At 36.5% G+C, this 17,552-nt stretch overlaps 2 protein-coding genes across 7 annotated transcripts; one reads left to right on the top strand and one right to left on the bottom strand.

Moving 5' to 3' along the window:
* Positions 1–439: 439 nt before the first annotated feature.
* LOC103960761 (desumoylating isopeptidase 1) lies at positions 440–6,114 on the bottom strand. Its single transcript, XM_009373244.3, has 5 exons — positions 5,885–6,114; positions 5,198–5,286; positions 4,998–5,095; positions 4,552–4,868; positions 440–4,313 (listed from the first exon to the last, which is right to left on the bottom strand). The coding sequence occupies exons 2-5, from the start codon at positions 5,204–5,206 to the stop codon at positions 4,177–4,179; spliced, it is 561 nt and encodes a 186-aa protein (XP_009371519.2). The 5' UTR covers positions 5,207–5,286; positions 5,885–6,114; the 3' UTR covers positions 440–4,176.
* LOC103960769 lies at positions 2,039–3,700 on the top strand. 6 transcript variants are annotated; one of them, XR_007251832.1, is made up of 4 exons: positions 2,039–2,653; positions 2,736–2,792; positions 2,882–2,962; positions 3,401–3,700. XR_007251832.1 is itself a non-coding variant. In XM_048567147.1 (3 exons), the coding sequence occupies exons 1-3, from the start codon at positions 2,039–2,041 to the stop codon at positions 2,903–2,905; spliced, it is 696 nt and encodes a 231-aa protein (XP_048423104.1). In that variant the 3' UTR covers positions 2,906–3,700. The 6 variants fall into 6 exon arrangements, 4 of the variants coding, with proteins under 4 accessions (XP_048423104.1, XP_048423099.1, XP_048423096.1 ...); XR_007251831.1 differs by having other exon boundaries at positions 3,062–3,700; XM_048567147.1 differs by having other exon boundaries at positions 2,882–3,700.
* Positions 6,115–17,552: the final 11,438 nt, after the last annotated feature.

Here is a 17,552-nt window from a genome sequence, read left to right as displayed (position 1 = left end):
ATGTCGAAACTCCGAACCAAAATCCGAACCTTATCCCACAGACAATAAACTCCCCCAACCGTTACTACTCCTAGCCTAGCTTCGGCTCCGAACCTAAAAACCAGCCTCTGTTAATATCTTCGTTGGGCGATTCCTCCTCCGCTTCTCTTTAACTGTTATAAATCTGGAAGGTTCCTCTTCCTACTTCAGTTACTTCTAAGAACAAGAGTCCATTATTTTCTCGGGAAAATTATCCACACTGTATGAACTCAATTGAGCATGTAAGGTCTCAGATTACTCTAGCTGCGCGAAATTTCAATTTGTTTGTGCTTTTGTTTTTCAGTTCGGGTTAGGGTGCATGAGGTGGAGATCTCCCGGAATGGCGGTGTAGGATTTGATCGGTTGGCTCACTGGTATGGTTTTCAGCTGAATTCCGATGGAAATTGTCAGAACTCTGTGATTTTTGTTTTTGAGTTTTTGCTCTGTTTGGTTGCTGGGAAAATCCAGGACGATGGAGGGAGAAAATTTGTGAAGTTGCGCATTATCTAGTTTTGTATTAGCGACATAAAAAAGTTCAATGTAATTCCTAAAGATGATAATTGAGATAATGATTGTGAACTACTCATAGTAATGGTTCAATTCCCATTTTTATACTGAAATTAAGGGCTGCAGTTAGGATTTTGTAGGATTTTAATAGACTTTAAAATCTAGGTGTAGTCGATTAGAGCTTTAAAAGAGGATTTTAAAAGTTTTTGAAATCATGGTGTAGTTAAATTACGATTTAAGAGGATTTTGAAGAATACATTCAAATCCAGGCCAGGGGTAGTCGATTTAAGAGTTTAAAAATACATTCAAATCTAGGTATAGTGAGAATTTCAAAGATTTATTAGGATTTTAATGGCCTAAGGGATTTTGGGGGATTTGAAGGTGGGTGGTATAAATACAAAGTGCCATCAAGAATCCAACCATACCCCATGTGATTTCTTTTCACATTCATCACAGAAGTGGAACAGTTTTGTCTCTCATCTTCCTCTATCGCCACAAGGTATTGCAGTATCTTTATAAAACTACAAAACTATTTGGGTGTGGCCAAATAGAAAATTCATAATATGTTATTCTTCTGTTGTATCTTTATGAATTACAAAACTTTTAATTTTTTTTTTTAAAGAAAGGCCTGAGAAAGTTGCAGGTATTATACATATCCTTCTGTACTCCACGGAATGCCTTTATACATTTGTTTTGCCATGCTTTATGGGATTGTGTTACTCTGTCCTTTACATTTGGGATTGTGTTACTCTGTCCTTTACATTTTTTTTTTTCCTTCCACTTGTTTCTTTGTAATTATATGTAGCAACGTAATTTTCATGGATTTAAAAGAACTTATAGAAATGAATAATTCAACATCTTTTAGGAAAAGTTGACAGAAAATGTATCTATGAATCTGTGTTCTCTTTTATGTATGGAACATAGAGAAAATAGACCTTAGGAAACATTGCGCAACTGAGTCATGAGACTTGGAGTTTTTATTTGCAGCCAGTGTTGGCATCCTTAAATGTCTTTTGAATTACCGATTTAAGATATACAAGTTAGGAAGATCTTGGGTTCTGTTAGATAGTTCCTAAGAAGATTTACATGATCTTTGAAATGGACAACTGGTATTGTGAGGACAAGCTGATCGAATAGTATTGGAAGTATGAGGTATCTGTGCCTTGTGCCCTTGCAGATTTGAGTGGTTTCTGAGGAGCTTTTAATTGGGTTCTTTTGATTTAGTTGTCTTGCTCTACTATTCTTCTTAAGTTGTGTGCATTGGGTTGAGTTTTATGCTTAATGTCATGTGTTTATTGGGTTTCCTAAATAGGTACTGAAGCTGCAAAAATGAAGATGCGTGTGGGATGAGTTTATCTCATATATTTGTCATTTAGTTTGTTATGTTTTGATTGAACATGTGCATATCTCTTCATGTAGGAATTATTTGTACATTATATGCTGGTAGTGAGCAAATTATAATCTCGTAATGTTATGTGATATATCATCCCACACGCATTGAGTCGTTTATATAATGTCTCAATCAAGCATGGAAGCGGAAGGTGGGGAAGAAATGAAAGTGGACGAAGTGGATGAAGAAATGGAAGTGGAGCAAATGGTGGAAGAACAAATTGAAGAAGAAGAAGAAATTGAGGAAGAACTTTATGAAACCATTAAATATTTATTGATTGCAATTCAAGCTATAGTCCACGTGCTAAAAGAGTTTATAATTACATTTGGACAACCTATTGAACGTCCTTTAAATCGACGATCAATTACTATAGAAGGATACAATTATATACATATAGTATTGAAAGAGGACCGCCCAGAGGATTTCCGGCAAAGGTATAGAATGTATCCTGATGTGTTTGTGAAGTTATGCACTATTATTAGAGAAAAAACACTCTTACGAGATACAAAATTCATTTGCATAGAAGAAATGCTTGCAACATTTTTGCTTATTGTTGGACACAATAGTAGATATTGTCTACTATGTGATACGTTTGAGCGATCACATTGGACTGTCAGTAGAAATTTTAACAAAGTTTTGAAGGCCTTGAACACAATAGCACCGGAGATGATGGCCAAACATGGATTAGCAGTGCCATCTAAAATAAGGGAAAGTACAAGATTTTACCCTTACTTGAAGGTATGTATAGTGTGTCGTTTTTTTATTTTTTATTTTGTATCATTCTAATTTATTCCAAATGATAAACTTAACACTATTTTAGGATTGTATTGGAGCTATTGATGGCACACATATCCCAGTATCAGTGTCCGGATGCGATGTAAGCAGTTATCGTAATCGTAAGGGTGTCATATCACAAAATGTATTAGCTGCTTGTAACTTTGATTTGGAATTCATGTACATCCTTAGTGGGTGGGAAGGATCGGCTCATGATTCAAGAGTACTAAATGATGCTTTGACAAGAAGGAATGGACTTAAAAGTGCCACAAGGTATCAAATTATTATTTATCATTTTTATTATTATTTAATTTCTTATTAATCCATTGAGTTGCATAATAAAATATATATTATCACGTAAATTTTTTATAGTAGATTGTGGATTTCCAAATAAACGTCAATTCTTAGCTCCTTATCGAGGAATCCGATATCATCTCCAAGAGTATAGTGATTCGGGTTGTGAGCCTAGAAACGAAAAAGAGTTATTCAATCTTCGTCATGCTTCTTTAAGAAATGTCGTTGAGAGGATATTTAGTATTTTAAAATCACGATTCCTAATTTTAAAGATTGTACCTCCATTTCCATATGCAACACAAGCGGAGGTAGTATTAGCTTGTGCAGCAGTGCACAATTTTCTTCGCAAGGAGTGTAGATCAGATGAGTTTCCTGTTGAACTAGATGATGAATCTTCTTTGTCTCCACCATTGTCAGTTTCTGAAGGGGATCTTGACCAAGATTTTCAAACACAAGAACAACGGAATATTGCTAATGAATGGAGATATAATATAGCTTTGGACATGTGGAGAGATGCTCATAATGATAACAATGTGAATGAAGGATAATGAGTCACAAATAATTCTAGTGTGGTAGTGATGAATTTTTTATGATGTTCTTGTAATGTTAGGTTTTGTGGTTGCGTTTGAGAAAGCAAAAAAGAAAGAAGAAAATATTACTTGTAATGTTGAATTTCTAACTAATATAAGGTTTTGTGGTTGTGTTTGAAACTTTGAATTTGGAATTTCATCTGATTGCTTAGCTACTACGATTACATTATTATTTTATGTATTTGAGTTCATGATTGTGCTTGCTAACATTTCAAATTTATTGTTAATGGATCTCCTTTGATTCAAAAAGTTTATGTTTCTTGTGCATTATTTCATTTTATGTTATAAGATTCAACTAATAAATCCTAAGAAATCCACAAAAGAAATCCATACAAATCCATACAAATCTATAATAGAAATCCATATAAATCTGTCGAAATCCATATAGAATTGAGAATCTTTTAAAATCATTTGAAATCTATCACTTAAAAAAAGTCTATTAAAATCTTGTAAAATCCAAATTGACTACACACCCATAAATTAAATTTACTTGTTAATTTAGTTCAATTTCCTTTGATGAGGGAATCTCAAGCTATCGGTGATGTATAATTGCTGAAATAAACAGTGACATTGCTGGTGATTTCTTTGTTTGCACTATCTCCGTCAGATCATCCGTCCGAGGAGTCTACGGATCAATCGTGGAGCAGCTGGAGCTTGAGGGGCAGCGGGAGCTTGAGGAGCAGCCGGAGCTTGAGGAGCACCACGTTTCAACGTTTCTTCCAGATTCTGTATTATGGGCACTGCAAAACAAAGGCAGCAAAAATTCACATTATTGAGTAATTAACCACATGGTTCTCCCATTTACCACAATCCTTCTATCAATTTATAGTCATTATCTGAAATCAAATGGCACTAACCACTAATCAAATACAAATTAAGGGGTATTAAAAACAAAGGAAATAAATAGAGACGAAGAATTATAAATTAGCTTTCAGAATCAAAAAGGGCTGAGTAGTATCTAAAGGATAAATAACTTACTAATAAGAGCTCCTATTGGACTACCCATAACTTCATCAGGAAGCTGCAAAATATAGTACGGAATGCTTGCACCCACCAAAAATTGAGCGACCTCATCGCTAAAGTTGTTGCAATTGTGAGTAAGCATACGATAGGTTTCCCGAGTATACCGGGGACTGATTCCCTGCAAATACATCTCAAACAGATCCTTGGGCACATGTGTGACACCCAAATCTACCACTATTACTGGTGTCCCATATGGCGTTGAACCAGCAGGAGCATGTTTTATGCCTCCCCCAAAATAGTACTCATTACCATAAACCACCAATCCCGTGTGCCTGCAATTGAAAATTCACATGGAAGGTTTAATTACCTTTACACATGCCTTGCCAAGAAGAAAATACAAAATAACAATATTTCTTCATATCGAAGCTCTCATCGTATTCCAATGAACAAAAAACACTTACCATATGCCCTCGATGGCTTTCCCCAAGACAGCCATGGACAAAGGCCTAGCAAATCCTTGGCTCAGGTCATATACATTTAGAATAACCTTGTGACCCTCCTGCAACCAAATTAATACATCAATTCAAGAACTGCATTGCAAAGCAAGAAAAGAAGTCAACGCGATGATATGCCAAAATACAACAAATATAACAGTACACACCTCTGCCATCTCTGTGGTCCAATATCAAAATGCTCAGTAGACAAAAATGCGGGGTATTGAGCTAATGAAGATCGCGTATTCCAATCATACTGATAAAGATAACAATTAAAGAAACATCGTAAGGGCCAAAATTCAGGGACACTATGATAGCCAGAATCGACATATAAATGCCCGAATTCTAAATTTTGCAAATTGCTCATACAAGTTAGAAAAATAGTACTTCTGCTTGCTCCTGTGCTTCAACCACCTTCGCCAAAAAACTTTAAAATGCACAAAAATCACCAAATTGTATACGCAAAACAGTTTTATTTGTTTAACATCATCAACATACTTCCTAATTGCAAAACAAAACCAGTAATTGGGAATCAATTACACTAATTATCATACAAATCATTAAATCAATGAACAAATCCTGAATTACCCGCCAAAAGCACCTTTTAAATATTCAAATCTAGCAATTACATTCAGCAATCTTCCTTAAGCATTGGATCGCACAGATCAAACCAAAAACCCTAAAAATTCCGCAAAAAATTCCAAAATTTAAAGTTTAACTTTTTCTACAAACTCTCAACAAAATCGAAAAATTTATAAAGCGCATTACGTAAAGCAAATTCGATTAAACAACTGAAAGGCTGATGGATGAATATTAGGGTTTCAATTGCGGTTTTGTAACGAGAGAGAACGTACCTGAGCGCGCAGAAGCCACGAAGATAAGTTCTCGCTTTTCTGCGATTTGCGTGAGCCGGTTCGGATCCGTCTGATAGCACCAAACCTCAACAAACCTTTTCTCAACCTGCAAGTTATGGAAGAAGAGAGGGAAGGAGGGAGGCAGAGAGAGACCTTCCCACAATCCAGCCAATTCGTTTCGTATACGTTTGCACTACCACCAATGACCAAACAACTTGATTAACTACTAATTAGTACTAATAAGCTTCTTCTAATTGCGATCAAGGTAATCACAGTCATAACACTATCGCGTTAAACACTTCTCCAAACAATTGGGAAGGCAAGTTGGATTCTGGTCCCTTCTATGACCTTTTAGAACTTGCTAACCAGTTATGTTGGGACACATGGATTGCTTTCAAAGGACACGCGCTCTCTGGAAAATAAAATATTATTTTACTTTTCTTATTTTTGGCGCGACCTCCCGCTAAACTCTTACCGCAGGCCTTTCCTTGTATTATAAGATGAATATAAATTATGTTGAAAATACTGATGGGTAGTGAATACCCATAGTATCTTGGTGGAGTTTTTTAATGCCCTCACAGATTGGTTTTTAATATTGGCATTGTTTATGACTATACACACACATTGTTAATTCCCATAACAGATTGAAATTGACTTTGGAGATGCAGGAGATCATATTTTCCAAAAGAGTGTTATAATTTTTCAATGTATAATTAATATATCAGTATTGGAGTTGCTCTATAAATAGAGCACTCTGTATGCTTTCAAGGTACACAGAGAAAATCATAGAGAAAAACATACAGATTGAAAGAAAGAAAGATAAATAACATCATCTATTCCTCCGTCTTTTATTTGTCATTCACTTAAGTTATAATTACGGTGTGGTACTTTACATCTGCCTCATATCTATCATTAAAAATGTTATCTCTCTAACTTTTACATATTTATAACACGTTATCAGCACTAATCTCTAAATATAATTATTCTCTCATTTCTCTTCGCCGAACGAAAGAAAGAAAAAATGTTTCCTCTAAGGTTTTTACTGTTCATCTTCTTCCTCTGCCTCAACTGCGCGGTATACCCTCACGACGAACTGTTTGCTCCATGCTTACTCTTAGTTTTCAACCTAACGGTTACATACATCTTTGATTTCTTGTTTGGTTTGGATATTGATTACTAACCCAGTGTTTATTTATGTCAATTTTACTGCAATTCAAGATGGTGTGGTACAATCGCCCATCTTGAGCTGCAAATTTATTCTTACTACGATCCAAGATGGTACGGTATCATCGCCTATCTTGGACTGTAGATCTAATTTTACTGCAAATTTTAGGTGGAGCGGTATAATCGCCCACCTTACTCTGCGTATTTAAATTTTCCTACTGCTTAAATGGTGCGGAATAATCGCCCATTCTATGTTACATTATTTCAATGAGAATGGTAAGGTACAATCATCATCCTCATTCACCTTGAAAATCTCGAGCCAGAAGTTTCGAGTACTTATCATTTTGGCCTGAAGATCAAAATGAAAAATTCGTAAGAACTAGAAGTTCTAACACTATATTCCTCCAGGAATACATATTACTGCAAGTTCTTACACATCTCATTTTCTGTCAGCAAAGAAAATGACGAACTTGACGAAACTTGATTATGCTGCCCTGGACATTACCGGAAAGAATTACCTGACCTGGGTACTGGATACCAAGATCCATCTGGAAGTAGGGAATCTTGGAGATACCATCAGGGAAGAGATCAACTCATCCTCTAAAGATCAGGCGAAGGCCATGATCTTTATTCGTCACTATCTGATGAGGCACTAAAGAGCAAGTACTTAAAGGTTAAAGATCCGTTAACTCTCTGGAAGGCCTTGAGAAATAGATACAATCACCCGACAACGATGATTCTTCCAAGAGTTTGTTATGAGTGGACTCACCTAAAGATCCAGGATTTCAAGTCAGTGGCTAAGTACAATTATGCGATGTTCAGAATTACCTCTCAGATGAAGCTCTATGAGGATACCATTACTGAGGAAGATATGCTGGAAAAAACTTTCAGCACATTTCATGCCTCTAACGTGCTTCTCCAGTAGCAGTATAGAGTACGAGGCTACACTGAATACAACCAACTGATATCTGTGCTCCTAGTAGCCGAACAAAACAATGAGCTCCTGATGAAAAACCATAATTTCAAACCTACTGGATCTGCACCATTCCGAGAAGTGAATGCTGCTTCCCCAGAAGTGAACGCCACATCATTTGGTGGTGATAATCATAAACGAGGACATGGTCACAAGCAAGGTCGGTGGAACAGGAAAGACAAGAATCTTGGAGTTCAGTTTCACAACCAAATTCTGAGGCATAATTCAAGCCTGAGCTTTAAAAATGTGAATCACAACAAAGGCAAAGCTCATATGAACAATGCTCTTAGGAACTCTGAAGGAGCCTGCCATAAGTGTGGTGGCAATGGGCATTGGACACGTACTTGTCGTACCCCAAAATATCTTGTGGATTTGTATCAAGTCTCCCTTAAGGAGAAGGGTGTCGAGACCAACTTTCTAGATCAGGCTAGACCAATGGATATACTTGATCCAGTGTGCGACTTATCAGGACAGTTAAACACAGTGGCATGTAAATTTCTTGTTATAACTTGCTTTTAACTCTGATTCTCTTACTCAGAGAGCATAGATAAAAACTATAGTCATTCTCAAAACATGAAAAATGGCGAAGATATTTGTCTTGCAGACTGCGCAAGAACGCATACAATACTTCTAGATTGAAAGTGTTTCTCAAGATTGATGCTTACAAAAGTAAGGGTAACAACAATATCATGACCTTCAGATGTAATTGAAGGCTCAAGGAAAACTCAGATTATGTTACCAAATGGAACAATATTGTCCATACAGAATGCGTTGTACGCTACTCGATCTACTCGAAATTTGTTGAGTTTCAAAGACATACGTTTAAATGGATACCACATTTAAACGAAAAGTGCAGAAAATGTGGAATATCTATGCATTACCTCCAATGATACCCAGAAACGTATTTTGGAGAAGTTGCATGGTTTGTCGAGTGGATTGTATTATATATACATAAAGACAGTTGAATCACATAATGTCATGAACCAGAAGTTCATTGACTCAAAAGTTTACATGATTTGGCATGACCGCCTGGGTCATCCAGGATCTACCATGATGCGTAGGATCATTACCAACTTTAATGGACATCCATTAGTGAGCAAACACATTGCTATCTCAAATGATAACCCTTGCAAGGCTTGTTCTCAAAAGAAGTTGGTAATTAGACCATCACAACTAAAAGTTGATGCTGAATCCCTATCATTTCTGCAAAGAATTCAAGAGGATATTTGTAGACCTGTTCAACCATAATGTGGACCATTCCGATATGTTATGGTTTTGGTTAATGCATCTACCTGATGGTCACATATTTGTCTCTTGTCTACTCAGAATGTAGCATTTGCGAGACTTCTTGCTCAAATAATTAAGTTACGAGCATAGTTCCCAGATTACCCCATTAAGTCAATCCAACTTAATAACACTGATGAATTTACATCTCAAACATTTGATGATTACTGCATAACATTGGGTATTGATGCTGAACACCCTGTTCCTCATGTCTATACACAAAATGGTTTAGCAGAAGCATTGATCAAGCGGCTTCAGTTAATAGCTCGCACTCTGCTTATGAAAACCAAATTACCAGTCTCTGGATGGAGACCTGCCATCTTACATGCTGCATCATTGGTTTAATTGAGACCTATAGTTAACCATCAATACTCATTAGTACAACTCGTGTTTGGACATCAGCCAAACATTTCACATTTACGAGTTTTTGGTTGTGCTGTTTATGTGTCTATTGCACCACCGCAACGCACTAAAATGGGACCTCAATGTAGACTGGAAATTTACGTGGGTTTTGATTTACCATCTATCATTAGATATTTGGAACCATTGACAAGTGATATGTTTACAACTCATTTTGCTGATTGTCATTTTGATGAGACAGTCTTACCGTCATTAGGGGGGAGAAAAGACCGTTCCAGAAGAATGGAAAAAGCTGACTTGGGTTATTTCCACCTTGTCTCATTTTGATCCTCGAAGCATTCAATATGAAAATGAAGTGAAAATGATCGTTTATCTTCAAAGTATTGCTAATCAAATGCCAGATGCATTTAATAATGCTATGAGAGTGACAAAATTACATATACCAGCTGCAAATGGACCTGCAAAAACTGATGTCTCTGTTGGACAAAATAAAATGGCAGCGAATGATTCATCTGGTACACGCCCGAAGCATGGTAGACCTCCAGGTTCAAAATATTCAGCCCCTCGAAAGAGAAAGTCGAGGGCATAACTGAATCCAGATGAAATTATTCAAGAAGAAGAAATCAATAACACATCCACAATTCATGATTCTGTACCTTCAAGAAAAGAAAATGTCCTTGATGAGACACATGTCCCTGAAGAAACAGAGGTACATGAAAATAAAGAAATCTCCATAAATTATGCATGTACAAATGAATTATGGGATCATAATGAAATAATCATCGATGATATGTTCGCATTCGCAGTAGCCATTGAAATCATATTAAGTGATGATATTGAACCCCACTCTGTTGATGAATGCAAACAGAGACAAGATTGGCCAAAGTAGAAAGATGCAATCCAGGCAGAATTAAATTCCTTAGAAAGGCGGAATGTTTTTGGACCAGTAGTGCAAACCTCGCTTGATGTAAACCTCGTGGGTTACAAATGGGTATTCATAAGGAAACGCAATGAGAAAAACGAGACTGCAAGATATAAAGCTCGACTTGTTGCACAAGGTTTTTCTTAAAGACCTGTAATTGATTATGATGAGACATACTCTCCTGTAATGGATGCAATTATGTTCCGTTACTTAATAAGTTTAGTGGTTTCAAAAAGACTTGACATGCGACTTATGAATGTCATCACCGCGTATCTATATGGAGAATTAGATACTGACATATATATGAAAGTCTCAGAATGATTTAAGTTGCCTGAAACAAGTAACAAACCACGAGGTATGCTCTCGATCAAATTAAGGCGATCATTGTATAGACTGAAACAATCTGGACGAATGTGGTATAACCGTCTCAGTGAGTATTTGATCAAAGAAGGATATATCAACAATGTCATTTGCCCTTGTGTGTTCATTAAGAAATCAAACTCTGGATTTGTTATAGTGGCAGTATATGTTGATGATATGAACCTAGTTGAAATTCCTGAGAAGCTCAATAAAACTGCTGAATATCTGAAAAGCGAATTTGAAATGAAAGACCTTGGAAAAAAAAAATTTTGTCTCGGCCTACAGATCAAGCATTGTGCTAGTGGAATTTTGATACACCAATCAGCTTACATTGAAAAAATTCTTAAGCGATTTGGTATGGACAAGGCTTATCCACTCAGCACGTCAATGGTCGTTCGTTCTTTGAACATTAAGAAAGATCTATTCCGTTCAAAAGAAGATGATGAACTGGTCTTTGGTCTAGAAGTACCATATCTCAGTGCAGTAAGTGGTTTGTTGTATTTAGCATAATATACTAGACCAGATATAACTTTTTCAGTTAACTTTTTAGCAAGGTATAGCTTTACTCCAACAATTCGTCATTGGAAGGGTATCAAAGATGTATTGCGATAACTTCGTGGGACAACAGACAGGGTCTCTTCTACTCAAAGAACTCCACAACTGACCAGGTCCTTGTTGGATATGCATATGCTGGTTTTCTCTCTGATCTGCATAAAGTCCGCTCACAAACTGGATATATGTTTAAGAATGAAGATACACCAATCTCATGGCACTCAACCAAGCAAACATTAGTTGCTACATCTTCAAATCATTAAGAAATACTTGCTTTACATGAAGCAAGTCGTGAATGTTCTTGGTTAAGATCAATGATCCATCATATGCGGAATTCATGTGGTCTAACTTCGAAGACAGCCAATCCAACTGTCATCTATGAAGATAATGCAGCCTGTGTTGCCCAAATGAAAGAAAGATTCATCAAGGGCGATAAAACTAAACACATATCTCCAAAATTTTTCAGTGCACATGAGCTTCAGAAGGCTAAAGTAATTGAAGTCAGACAAATCCGTTCTAATGAAAATCTAGCAAATTTGTTCACCAAATCTTTACCAAAATGCACGTTTCAGAAGTTAATGCAAAGTATCGGATTACGTTGACTTACCAAACAACTAAATTTGGAGAATGCGGAATTAAGGGGAGATATATATCAGGTGGAGCATCCATGATACATGCATGTTGTACTCTTTTTTCTTCGACTAAGATTTTTCACACTGGGTTTTTCCTATCAAGGTTTTAACGAGGCAACATAAGCATACATAACACTATATCAACAATCCAGGAAAAGTTGTACTCTTTTTCCTTAGCTATGGTTTTTTCCTACTAGGTTTTTCCAAGCAAGGTTTTAATGAGACAACTGATGTTGATATGTGGGCATCCAAGGGGGAGTGTTGAAAATACTGATGGGTAGTGAATGCCCACAGTGTCTTGGTGGAGTTTTTCAATGCCCTCACAGATTGGTTTTTAACATTGGCATTGTTTATGACTACACACACACATTGTCAATTCTCATAACAGATTGAAATTGACTTTGGGGATGCAGGAGATCATATTTTCCAAAAGAGCGCTGTAATTTTTCAATGTGTAATTAATATATCAGTATTGGAGTTGCTCTATAAATAGAGCACTCTGTATGCTTTCAAGGTACATAGAGAAAATCATAGAGAAAAACATAAAAAATGAAAGAAAGAAAGAAAGTTAAATAACATCATTTATCCCTCTGTGTTTTATTTGTCATCTACTTAAGTTATAATTACGGTGTGGTACTTTACATATACCTTGTATCTATCACTAAAAATGTTATCTCTCTAACTTTTACATATTTATAACAAATTAGGTTTTTTTTTTTTTTTTTTTTTTTTTGTTTTGGTTAACCACGAGTTGATGTTTTGAGCAAGGTTCTAAAAGACGTTAGACGCTAGTAGGACGGCGGATTGGGATCTAACGCCTAGGCGGGCGTCTAGGCAAATTTAAGTAAATATATTATATTTCGTTTAAATAAGTATCTTGTTATACTTAAAATATATATATTTCATTATAAACTACAAAACATAATGACAAATATCTTATGAAGTATTAAAACATAATAAAAATATGGGATACACATATAATGTGTGTTCATTTAAATTTGCAACAAGTCTCTTACAATTTATTAAAAAAAATGCAAAATGAAAATTATCTATTTTCTGTCTAAGTAAGTCGCAACATAGGCGGGTGGCTAAGCGGGTTTGGACGGGTTAGATGGGTGCCTAATTGATCTAGGCGGGCGCCTCAGCAGGTATAGACGTTCTTTTTTAATCTTCAAAAGTTTAGGCATTAATCAAGATAGTAAACAATTGCCTAATGCCTATGCAACGTTAGACGGATATTTTTAAAACAATGATTTTGAGATGAATTTTCAACTAATATCAACAAAAACAATTTTTCTTTTGAAAAAAATTACATTCCAACGCCATTTCTTTGCAAGCAAAAGGTTGCATCGAAAACTAAAAGAGCGGAATGGTGGTTTAAAGTCAGTACCATTTATTAAAATTTTCTTTATTTATTAAAAAAGTATTGATTGATCAATCACAATATTTAAAATATTCTATAAGCTTTAATAAATTACCCTTTTTTCTAGAATGAATTTTTTTTTCTCTTCACTGGGCTTCTACCATTTTTAGGTGAGATATTGTCATTTTCTTTGTTTATTTTATAGAAGTGATAATGGGGGGAAGAGAAGATTTGAATAAGAACCTTTTGTGAGAGACGTTTTTACATATTCGGAATACAAATATATATTTCATTATAAACTACAAAACATAATGACAAATATCTTATGAAGTATTAAAACATAATAAAAATATGGGATACACATATAATGTGTGTTCATTTAAATTTGCAACAAGTCTCTTACAATTTATTAAAAAAAATGCAAAATGAAAGTTTTCTATTTTCTGTTTAAGTAAGTCGCAATATAGGCGGGTGCCTAAGCGGGTTTGGGCGGGTTAGACGAGTGCCTAAGTGATCTAGGCGGGCGCCTCAGCAGGTATAGACGTTCTTTTTTAATCTTCAAAAGTTTAGGCATTAATCAAGATAGTAAACAATTGCCTAGTGTCTATGCAACGTTAGACGGAGATTTTTAAAACAATGATTTTGAGATGAATTTTCAACTAATATCAACAAAAACAATTTTTCTTTTGAAAAAAATTACATTCCAACGCCATTTCTTTGCAAGCAAAAGGTTGCATCGAAAACTAAAAGAGCGGAATGGTGGTTTAAAGTCAGTACCATTTATTAAAATTTTCTTTATTTATTCAAAAAGTATTGATTGATCAATCACAATATTTAAAATATTCTATAAGCTTTAATAAATTACCCTTTTTTCTAGAATGAATTTTTTTTTCTCTTCACTGGGCTTCTACCATTTTTAGGTGAGATATTGTCATTTTCTTTGTTTATTTTATAGAAGTGATAATGGGGGGAAGAGAAGATTTGAATAAGAACCTTTTGTGAGAGACGTTTTTACATATTCGGAATACAAACTGAAATATTATGTGTCACAATACACGTAGAAAGATGATATATTTTTTAATGTTCTTTCATTGGTGTTGTGATGTGTGGTATACATGCTTGTATTATAGATAGATAGAAAAATTTCTCACCAAATAAAAAAGATGATGCTCTTAACCAACTAAACTACAAGCTCATTATATTATAATTTTAGGTAAATGACAAAAAACTACATCAACTATTGGTGTTATGACACTATCATACATCATCTTTTAAAATTGACAATGTCATACCTCATCTTTAGAATATGATCCAATGTTATACCTTCCGTTAGCTTGGCCGTGAATTTCTCTGTTAAATGTTGACGTGGCTTGATTTGAAACCCACTTTCTATTAAAAAATTAATAAAATATTAAAAAATAATAATTTCCCCAAAAAAAAAAAAAAAAAGAAAGCCCAATCTTCCCTAACCCCTCCCCTGTCCCCTTCCCCTCATCCTCTCGCCTCTTCTCCCCTATATTCATCTTCTTCCCCTGACGCCCTACCTGCAACCCAGAAAAAAAAAAAAAAAAATTCCCAATTCGTCTTCCCCCTACACCCACCCTCTTCCCTCATCTACACACCCCACTCCTTAAATCCACATTCACTCCCCCATTTTCTCCACGCCCAAGTTCTCCATTTGCGGGATCGCCCTGGTGAAGGGGGTTTCCCGATTCCAACTCACAAACCCGCCAATAGCGGCGTAGGCATGATCTGGGTTTTTTTTTCTTGGTTGCAAGTAGTGTGTCATATCCTGGCCCGGCCCCGCACCACATTTCGAGCTCGACTTCACTGTAGCACGATATTACCTTCTTTGGGCCCTTACCACACGCTCACGGTTTTGTTTTTGGGAACTCACATGAGAACTTCCCAGTGGATCACCCATCATGGGATTGCTCTTGCGCGCTATTCGCTTAACTTTGGAGTTCCTATGGAACCTGAAGCTGGTGAGCTCCCAAAAGGTCTCGTGCTAGGTAGAGATGAGAATATACATATAAGGCTTACATGATTCACTCCCCCAGACAATGTGGGATGTTACAATCCACCCTCCTTAGGGGCCCGACGTCCTCGTCAGCACATTTCCGGGCATGGATTGACTCTAATACCAAATTGTCACATCTCGCCCCAGGCCCCCACCACATTCCAGACTTAACTCCACCATAGTACGATATTGTCCGTTTTGGGCCCTTACCCACCCTCACGGTTTTGTTTCTGGGAACTCACACGAGAACTTCTTAGTGGGTCACCCATCCTCTGATTGCTCTTACGCGAACTCACTTAACTTCAGAGTTCCTACCGAACTTGAAGCTAGTGAGCTCCCAAAAGGCCTCGTGCTAGGTGGAGATGAAAATATACATATAAGGCTTACATGATCCACTTCCCTGGACGATGTGAGATGTTAAATAGTGGGTGCGAGGGTGGGTGCAGAGGGTTTAGGGAAGACGGAAGGGGGGAAGAAAGGGGTGGTTGCAGGGAAGAGGGGATCGGGGAAGATGAAGATAGTTTTTTTTTTTTTTTTTTTTTTTTTTTTTGGGTTGCAGGTTGGGCTCAGGTGGGGGAGAAGAAGGGGTGGGGAGAGGGGGAAGACAAATTGAGAGTGGGTGTGGGGGGAAGACAAATTGGTTTTTTTTTTCTTTTTTTTGTTTTTGTTTTTTTTTCTTTTTTTTGGGTTGCAGGTAGGGGGAAGAAGATGAAGATAGGGGAGAAGAAAGAGAACGGGGAAAGGACGAATTGAGGGTTTTGTTTTGCTTTTTTTTTTTTTTACTTTTCTTTATTATTTTAATATTTAAAAAATAGTAAATGATTTTTTTTAGTTTTTAATAATTTTTTAATAAAAAGTGGTCTCCATCTCAAGCCACGTCAGAATTTAACAGAGGAATTAACAGACATCTGACGAAAGATATAACATTGGATTAAATTCTAAAAATGAGGTATGACATTGTCAATTTTAAAAAATGAGGTATGATAGTGTCATGAGACCAATAGTTGAGGTAGTTTTGTGTAATTTACCCTATCATTTTTCTTTTGATTGGGTAAAACCTTAACCCATCAACTAATTTGTTTGAGTATTTAGCAATAAGCCTTCAATTTTAGCCCCAAAATTTATCTAAAAGTCCCATTTTGGGGTCTAAAATTTGTTTTTACAAATTTCACCTAATTCTTTTACTTGGAACTATGTCATGTTTTGTTGGTATGAATGCAATGTGCCTTGTTCATCAAATTATGTTGTTATAGAGCCTTGTTCATTAAATTGACATTCAAGTACCGCCAATCAAATTAAAGTGAGCAAAACTCCGAACCTCATCCCACATGCATTAAACTCCCCCAACTGTTAATACTCCGAGCCTAGCTTCGGTCCGAACCTAAAAACCAGCCTCTGTTATATCTTGGGTAAATTACATAATACCCCCTCAGGTTTGAGGTCTATTACAATCTCATACAACATCTTGAAAACATTTCACTTTCATACCTCACCTACTATTTTTTTATTTCAATATAGTACCTTCGTTACATTTTCCATCCATTGATCCGTTAAGAACTGACGTAGCTGCCATATTTGTACCACGTGGTTGGCACCTATATGCCACTTGACAAATTTTTTTTTTTTTTATAAAAACCTGAATCTTCTCAAAAAAAAAAAAAAAAAAAAAACTGAAAAACGCAGAACCTATCCCATTTTCCCCGCAACCCCTCCATACCCCTCTTTTCCCTCCCAGAACCCATCTTCCCCCTAACTCACATCCCTCTCTTGCACCCCACCCACCCTCCCTCCCTCCCTCCCTCCCTCCTTCCTCTCTCCACAACCGACGCCCAGAAGAATTCACACCCATAAAAATGGCGCATTCTTCCTTATATCCCACTCAGTCGCCGACTGCCTCACCCCCATTGGCTCCAACCCCTTCCCCCACCTCCACCTCCCCTATAACCCCCCCCCCCCCCCCACCAACCCCACCCAAAACCCCAAAAAAGCCACCATAAACTTCTTCGACGCCGCCTCCCCATTTGCGTTATCGAGCAAG

This window comes from the organism of the source record quoted next, unplaced genomic scaffold (genome assembly GCF_019419815.1).
Source record: "Pyrus x bretschneideri cultivar Hongxiangsu unplaced genomic scaffold, Pyrus_bretschneideri_v1 Contig10, whole genome shotgun sequence".
In the NCBI taxonomy this organism is placed as follows: Eukaryota; Viridiplantae; Streptophyta; class Magnoliopsida; order Rosales; family Rosaceae; genus Pyrus; species Pyrus x bretschneideri.
This window is presented reverse-complemented; position numbering and strand designations above follow the sequence as displayed.

Bases quoted from the DNA above. Each gene is read 5' to 3' on its own strand.
- LOC103960769 (XM_048567134.1), top strand. From the start codon at position 2,039: ATGTCTCAATCAAGCATGGAAGCGGAAGGTGGGGAAGAAATGAAAGTG. The intron at 2,654-2,735 runs GTATGTATAGTG...ACACTATTTTAG, and splicing joins GATTTTACCCTTACTTGAAG to GATTGTATTGGAGCTATTGA.
- LOC103960761 (XM_009373244.3), bottom strand. The intron at 4,869-4,997 runs GTAAGTGTTTTT...TTTCAATTGCAG, and splicing joins AAAGCCATCGAGGGCATATG to GCACACGGGATTGGTGGTTT. The intron at 4,314-4,551 runs GTAAGTTATTTA...TTTGTTTTGCAG, and splicing joins TCCAATAGGAGCTCTTATTA to TGCCCATAATACAGAATCTG.